Source organism: Atta colombica, unplaced genomic scaffold (assembly GCF_001594045.1).
Source record: "Atta colombica isolate Treedump-2 unplaced genomic scaffold, Acol1.0 scaffold228, whole genome shotgun sequence".
NCBI lineage: Eukaryota > Metazoa > Arthropoda > Insecta > Hymenoptera > Formicidae > Atta > Atta colombica.
The window spans coordinates 933,569-941,787 of NW_017259325.1; the positions used below are offsets into that span (position 1 = coordinate 933,569).

The window sequence follows — 8,219 nt, forward strand, 5'->3', positions numbered from 1 at the left end:
ATATTATATATATTATATAATTTTATTCATTGTTTCACAAATTATTGAAAATATATATTTCTCTTGTAGCTTGGAGGCATTACAGTCACTGGAATTAAGAGAAAATTTGCTCAAATCCTTGCCTGAATCGCTCTCCCAGCTTTTAAAACTCGAACGATTAGATCTCGGTGACAATGAGATTGAAGAATTGGTAAGTTTTGTGATTTTTATCATGAAATTAACAATGCAGTGAATGATAACAATCATATCTTTCAGGGTGAATGTTCTCTTGATTATTTCTTGTGCATATACACGCGCGCGCGCTTGTGTGTATACATATTATGTATATATTTGTATAAACTTTTATTCTTACTCTAATAATAGATTCTTATAACAAAGATATTTTAAGGATACTGATATCCACATTATATCAGATTTACATTGCTATAAAATTTTACTTTGATCAATAGATTTTTTTATTATTTGAATTTAATTTTTTTTATGATTTGACAGCTTTAATTAGTTGAACTAATTTTAGTTATAAACTTTAGTCGTAAATTAAAAAAAGAAATGAAAAGAAATAATTATGTTTATTGTATATTTTCTCTGTAGCCTGCACATATAGGACAATTACCAGCACTACAAGAATTGTGGCTGGATCACAATCAATTGCAACACTTGCCACCTGAAATTGGCGAACTGAAAACGTTAGCGTGTTTAGATGTTTCGGAAAATCGTTTAGAAGATCTTCCTGATGAAATTGGCGGGTTAGAATCATTAACAGACTTGCATTTATCACAGAATGTTATTGAAAAGTTACCTGATGGGCTTGGAGAATTGAAAAAGTTAACTATTCTTAAAATAGATCAAAATAGACTTTCTACTCTAAACCCAAATATAGGAAGGTAAGTATACAAAATGTAAATTTAAATTAAATTAACTTACTAAAAATAAAATATTAGTTGGAGATAAAAATTTGTCTATATTTTATGTTTCAGGTGCGAGAATTTGCAAGAATTAATTCTTACAGAGAATTTTCTTTTAGAGCTACCCTTGTCTATAGGCAAACTTTATAATTTAAATAATTTGAATGTTGATAGAAATAGTCTGCAATCTTTACCGATAGAAATTGGTAAGATGATAAAATATGTATTTTTTTATTGTACAATTTCGAATATATAAAAACAAAACTTTTAAATTGTAAGAAAAAAATTTGAATAATCAGAGCTAATGTTTTTCTATTCTCTAGGAAATCTGAAGAAATTGGGCGTGCTGTCTTTAAGAGATAATAAATTACAGTATCTTCCGATTGAAGTGGGACAATGTACTGCTCTTCATGTTCTAGATGTATCTGGCAACAGGTATTTAACTTTTATAAAATTTGTTTCCTACACCCACATAATTAGCATTATTATAATTATCAAATACATAAATATAAAGTAAGATGTAAAAACATTACATGGATAAGACACGCTTATTTTTTTTATTAATATTAAATTTTATTTTACACAGATTACATTATTTACCATATTCTTTAATCAATTTGAACCTGAAAGCGGTATGGTTAAGCGAAAATCAAGCGCAACCTATGTTAACGTTCCAAACAGATGTTGATGAGGAAACGGGACAAGAAGTACTAACATGTTTTCTCTTGCCACAATTGGAATTCCATCCTGATGGTTAGTAATAGCGTTGATTAATCTATTTTGTTGATTTCTCATCTGGAAATTATCCTATAAATTCTCTTATAAGTTTTGTCTAATGATATTTTTTTTTAATTTCCTGTTAATAATATAATACATGATAGCAGATTTAATTAAATTAAGACTTTAATTAAAAATTGTTACAAAGTTCATATAAATATAGTACACCCGTACACTGATCTGCATGAGACACGATGCAAAATAAATAATTAAATATTTTTATTTTTCATTTTGTCAAAATTTTATCTGGAATATAGTATATAAATTCTGTAACTCCAATATATAAAACTATAAAAATAAATATCTTTAAGTCAAAGTTAAATAAAAAAGATGGCTATTCTTGTAAAATGATTCATGAGATTTTATCTAATTCTTTTAATTTTTTATGTATTTATTAATGTACAATTGATGTCATTTTTTTAGATTCAGGTAGATTAGGAATGTTAGTTGGTATGAGAAATGTTCAAGGTTGTGAAATGCGTGAGTTGACGAGTAGCGATGATGAAGGTTGGCAAGAAAGAGAAGCTTCAAGAACGCATTCCGTGAAATTTACTGACGAGCCACCAGAAACCGATAAAGAGGTGCGTTCATTACTTTACAGATTTTTTACGAGCTAGTTTATATTATTTTTTGTTTTATCTTTTGTTTTTCATTTATTTTGGCAAATAGATTCCATTTATACGTCAAAATACACCACATCCAAAAGAATTAAAAGCTAAAGCGCATAAATTATTTAGCAAAGGAAAAAGTGAAAGTCGATCAGAATCTACGGATGAACAGGTAAGTCTTATGTTTAATTTATTTCTTATTTTAGTTATTAAATTATAGTTCGTCGAAACAACTCATATACTGTGCATTCTTAACTTTTATACATTCTTAACTGGACTTTATTTCACATTATTTTGTAAAATAATCTCGTTGAATCTTTTTTTAGGATGTTTCTCAAACATTTGGATTAGATAAAACAGAATCTGAATCACCAATCAATCCTGTAGATGTGCCGCAAAGTGTTTCTGAGCAAGAGGAAGAATGCAATATTGTACAAGACGATCATAAAATGCCAGTACTTGACATTGATGCTGATAGCACAGATACTCAACTTAATAAAGAAGCAAATAATCTGCCCATTCAATCTGTCACAGAATTTCACATGGTAAGTAACTTTTAGAAAACTCTATTTTGGTAAATATATAAGTCATTTATCTTTCATTTACTGTATTCATTTTTAACACAAAGGGACGTAGTGATTAAATAAAATATCTCTGGAAGTATTTATATGAATTGTGTATATACATATTATGATTTATTTTTTTACACACACACAAGAATGTAAAAAATATATATATGAAATAGAAATATATATGTATGCGTGCATGTAATCTTTCTTTTTTTACTAAATAAAAATATTTTATTTTTGCAGAATGCAAAAACTGAAAATTCTGTCCCAGAATCAAAAGAAAGAGATGAAGAAGAATCTGAAAATGAAGATGTGCAAAGACACGTTGAATTTAGTATTGTAGAAGATACAAATAACGAAGATGTTTGTGATTCAAATAAACCCAATAAACTTCAACGTAGAGACACTCCACATCATCTGAAAAATAAACGCATTCATACAGCAGTTGATAAAGAAAAAGTTGCTTCTATTATTGCTCAGGTTGATATTTTGTATGTTATTCAAATTTACACAAACAATTTTTTTTTACTTCTATTTGTAATAATTATAATAATGTTACTAACAATTAACTTTTTGTATTGAAGAGACATATAATGCTTACTTCATATTTGACAATATATTTACATATATACATGCATTTATAAAATCGATAGTAACATTTAACATTTATATTTATAGGCACTTATGAAAAAAGCCGATGAGACTTCTACTTCTTTACCATCACAAATAGAGTCTATGGAAACATATGATACACACAGTCAAGGTAAATTTAAGAATTAAATTAAAATAGAATCAGTTTTTTATTACTGTCTATTTATACACATACATGTGCGCGTGCACTTATTTATTCATAAAATAAATTAAACTTTTTTATTAAGCAACATTTATTCATTCAATTTTTATTGAAATTATGACGAATTGTTATTTTATAATATTAATAGATTTGATTATTTAGAAGATTTCTTATTATATTTGTTGCTCTATAGAAATTTTGATCGAAATAGAAGATTTTAAAGATTTTCTGTATGTATCTTTGAATCATTTTATTGCATAGTAGAAGGGGGAACATGTGATAAGATATATTTCTTACTTTACCTTCGGTCTTATCTGTAATTCAGTTATCAGCGTATCTCTCAATAGTACGCGTTAGGAAAATGATAAATTGTAACAGTATATTTTCTATATATGTGATATTTTTATATAAATAAAGTTATTTTATATAAAAGTAGATAGATTACTTGATATATGATGCCTAGAAGATATAAATGTTTTATTAAAAACAAAAAAATTAGGAAAGGTAAATGTTGACATGCAACAAGATGATATATATATATTTATTAAAAACATTGATAATGACTAATTGAAGACTTGTTTTAGATGCTACATCTGATATTGAACCAGCGTTGGAAATACGGGAAGAGCAATATGAAATTCATATTGAAAGAACGACAGGTGGATTAGGTTTGTCAATAGCTGGTGGTATCGGATCGACCCCTTTTAAAGGCGATGATGAAGGCATTTTTATTTCAAGAGTTACTGAAGGTAAACATTTGCAAGTGTATAATTTTAAATTTGCCGCATTCATGCCATGTAAACATTTCTATTTTATGATCATAAAATATTTGCTTAGTATCTATATGTTATATGTTCATTTATTTAGGTGGACCCGCAGATCTAGCTGGTTTAAGGATAGGAGATAAAGTAATATCTGTGAATGGAGTATCAGTAGTAAATGTAGATCATTATGATGCTGTGGAAGTGTTGAAAGCATGTGGACGTGTACTTGTGTTAGTTGTTATAAGAGAAGTTACAAGGATAATTCCGCCATATGAACAGGTATAAAATAATTATTTTATCATTTTTCATTCAAGTAACATCATATTAACTTGCCAGATGATAAGATTTTTATTTCAAATAAACATGATTTACATTAATTTTTGTTTGTTATTCTCAGGCACCAACGAGAAAAGATTCCGTATGTTCTAGCTTAAGTACAAGTAGAGCACCAAGTGCAACATCTTATGTTTCGTCTACAGCATTATCACATACTTTAGAAAATGGCGACACATCTATATCTCATGAAACTACAAAGGTAATATATTAGTGTTTTTAGGTGAACATTTTTAAATGTTATAGCTTTTTTGTATAATAATTAAATTTAACATTTATATAAATATGTACTATATATTTCGTAGACAAAAAAGATTCCTGAGCCTATAATGACTGTAAAAGACACTGAACCTACCGTATCCGTTCTCTTTCATACAACATTAATACGAGATCAAAATGGGCTTGGATTCAGTATTGCTGGTGGAGAAGGTTCGCCACCATTTAAGGATAATAGCGATGTAAGTACCTGTACAATAGAACTTATTTTATATTATTATTTTTTAATTGAGATTAATTATTATAATTATTAATTATTAATTATTATAATTATTAATTATTAATTATTATAATTACATTTTTTAGGCAATTTTTATCTCGAGAATAACAGATGGTGGAGTAGCTCAAAAAGATGGCAAATTATTGATTGGAGACAAAGTAATATCTGTAAGTATTTCTTTATCAAATCTGCATTATATTTGTATTATACGATAAAATATATATAAGTACAAATTAATAATTTTTATATGATTTATACGTAATTTATAATTTTCAGATCAACGGCGTAGATATGAGAGGAGCAAAACACGAACAAGCAGTGGCTTTACTTACAGGTCTAGAAAGATTTGTTCGATTAGTAGTCGAACGAGAAATACCACTTTCTCAAGCAAATCTTGCTACTGTTGTAACTCCTTCTGAAAAATCGCCACGTGTTATAGGCGCACCAAAACCTTATACAGGCTTGTATAATGCTAATAGTTATATGGCAAATAGATCTGGGTACGGTGGATATCGTCGCTCTATGGATGCTGACAAAGCATTGACACCGAGTCCTACTTCAAAAACACCACCGTCGCCACCGGCATTACCCATAAAATCCGATGAGATGCCTAAAATGAACGGTGTAGCTGATTCAGGAAACACTCTGAAGAATGTTTTACCAATATCTCCCAGTCCAACAAGTAATCAAACGTATCCACAACCAGCTCCAAGACATAGTGTTTCACAGACGACGCCTACAAATAATGTTGGTTCTGCAGCTATGACTCCTCATGTAGAGCCTAGATCAGCATCTCCGCAGGAAGACATACAGGTACCGAAGCCAATCACCAACGAGGAATTTCAAGCTATGATCCCCGCTCATTTCCTTCGACCTCCAACATCCTCGCCTTCACCAGACTCCCATCAGGGCCCCATTGTGACAGTGACGATAAAGCAGCCCGATACTTTGCCTGGAGATGTTAATTTTCCTCCAGCTCCTACCACACTTGGTAAAGTTACTGAGACCATCACAAAGAGTACACTCACCGAGACCGTCGTAACTAGAGTGACCGACAACCAGTTGGTGCAACCACTTATTATCGAGGTATGTGCCTGTTAGAGAAGCATCAAACACATTGCACGTGTACTGCCAATGTAGTCTCATTCCTATATGTTATATCTCATTATTTTCATTTTGTTCTTTTATTTCGTGTTGTTTGCATTTACTATTTTATCAAAATTTCGTTTAATTTTTCATTATATATGGAATTAGTTTATGTACATTTTTAGCTAAAAGCTAAAAGCTTTTATATATATTTTTTACTTTTTATATATTCAAATTATATTTCATATGTTAAATTTTAATTTTTTACATCAACTTTTTATTTTTTGATGGCGATTGCGACTTGAAATAACTAAATTTGTTTAAAATGGCAATCAATGTTCAAATTAATAAAATAGATATTTTTAAATCAACACTTACTTTAACATTTTAAATTTATTTTATTTCAAGTATAGAAAGTGCAAGAAAGTAAAACAACTAGAAGAATTTATTTATATTTTCATTCTTTTTATCGTTTTTCCTATGATTTTTTCCTTAGCTTTTTCATTTGCATAATTAAAGCTCCTGAGCAGTCAGGTTGCCCATATTGAATCGTGATGAGAAATAAGTGAGAAATAACATATTAATTTTCGTGACATTTTACTTGTAATTCAAGATAATTTAGTTAAAATAAAATGAGATCGTTTGAAAACATTTGGGTTGAAGCTATTCCCGCGAAGTCAGTAAATAGTCGTGAAAGATGGTAAAAAGCACATGAAATGCTTTTACTCAATGCGCTTATTTTCAATTGTGCCTTTTATGACTATTTAATAACTATTATTAGGGCTATGTTCAGATTTTTTCCATCAATTCCTCGAACCGCTACCTAGGTATCATTCCATCCTTGTTTACCGAACGTTAAAGAAGAGCGCTCGAGTCTGAATACGCCCTAGAGGAGGAAAGATAGTTTTTTACAAATGTTTTAAAGCAATCTTATCATTTCGTTTTATTCAAATTATCTTTATTTACAAGTGACATGCAATAAAAATGTCTAAAAATTAAGTGTCATTTCTCGTTCATGACGTTACGCTTCTGCGTAATTGTTGTGACTATTCAGAAGTAAAGACATAACTGAGATATATTTCAATAAACATTTACATACAGTTGTGTTTTAAGAAAAGACAATTATGGAAATATTATCTCAGAAAATGAAAATTGTAGACTGCACTATTATTATTTTATACATATTTGAATACATATATCTTTTGATTTTTTTACATGTATATGTGAAATTATTCAATTATATTTCTCTCTTATGTCTATTTTTATATGTTTTCATAAAATTATCTGAAAATATATGTTAATGGGATGATCTTAGAATTAATTTTGATAATTATCAACGGACTATGATAATCTCAATATACTTATCTTCTGCTATGAGAATAGGTAAGTAGTGTAACGATTTGTCTTGTCCTTGATCATTTTTTAATAAAATGGAATAATAAAGTGGAAAGTATCGTTGTCACTGTTTTATTTATATAAAAAGTATATAAAAATTCATAGCTTGTTCTATCCTTCTCTCACACACTAAATAATATATTATACACTCTAATATTATACACTCTAAACTTTTATCCCCGTTAATATCTTTGCACTTTATAAAATTAAAACTTTTATTTGAATATATAATTAATTTAGAAATTATGTTATTTAGGACGTCGTCCTCATCAAAGAAGGCTCCTTAGGTTTCAGTATCATAGGAGGAACCGATCATTCGTGTACCCCATTCGGTGCAAAGGAACCAGGAATTTTTATATCTCACGTAAGTCTTTAGCCTTATTTTAATTTACAGTAGAGTTTTATAATATTTTGTGTGTGTGTGTGTATGTGTGTGTGTGTGTGTGTGTGTGTGTGTGTGTGTGTGTGTGTGTGTGTGTGTGTGTGTGTGTGT

At 29.0% G+C, this 8,219-nt stretch overlaps 1 protein-coding gene across 6 annotated transcripts in view; it reads left to right on the top strand.

Annotated features, from left to right (window-relative positions):
- Positions 1-8,219, top strand: part of LOC108688336 (protein lap4) — a 31,065-nt gene that overhangs the window by 5,685 nt on the left and 17,161 nt on the right. For 5 of the 6 annotated variants that reach the window (XR_001931785.1, XM_018194553.1, XM_018194555.1 and 2 more), the window contains exons 5-21: positions 70-190; positions 592-884; positions 978-1,111; positions 1,229-1,340; positions 1,492-1,658; positions 2,106-2,263; positions 2,352-2,462; positions 2,617-2,835; positions 3,103-3,339; positions 3,538-3,622; positions 4,237-4,401; positions 4,520-4,695; positions 4,814-4,951; positions 5,055-5,207; positions 5,332-5,412; positions 5,522-6,331; positions 7,983-8,090. Coding sequence is in view for 5 of the 6 variants with exons in the window: in XM_018194553.1 (XP_018050042.1) it covers positions 70-190; positions 592-884; positions 978-1,111; positions 1,229-1,340; positions 1,492-1,658; positions 2,106-2,263; positions 2,352-2,462; positions 2,617-2,835; positions 3,103-3,339; positions 3,538-3,622; positions 4,237-4,401; positions 4,520-4,695; positions 4,814-4,951; positions 5,055-5,207; positions 5,332-5,412; positions 5,522-6,331; positions 7,983-8,090 (3,268 nt within the window). In the remaining variant the exon portion in view is untranslated. The remainder of the gene's footprint in view (positions 1-69; positions 191-591; positions 885-977; positions 1,112-1,228; positions 1,341-1,491; positions 1,659-2,105; positions 2,264-2,351; positions 2,463-2,616; positions 2,836-3,102; positions 3,340-3,537; positions 3,623-4,236; positions 4,402-4,519; positions 4,696-4,813; positions 4,952-5,054; positions 5,208-5,331; positions 5,413-5,521; positions 6,332-7,982; positions 8,091-8,219) is intronic. The other variant, XM_018194557.1, reaches the window with a different exon arrangement.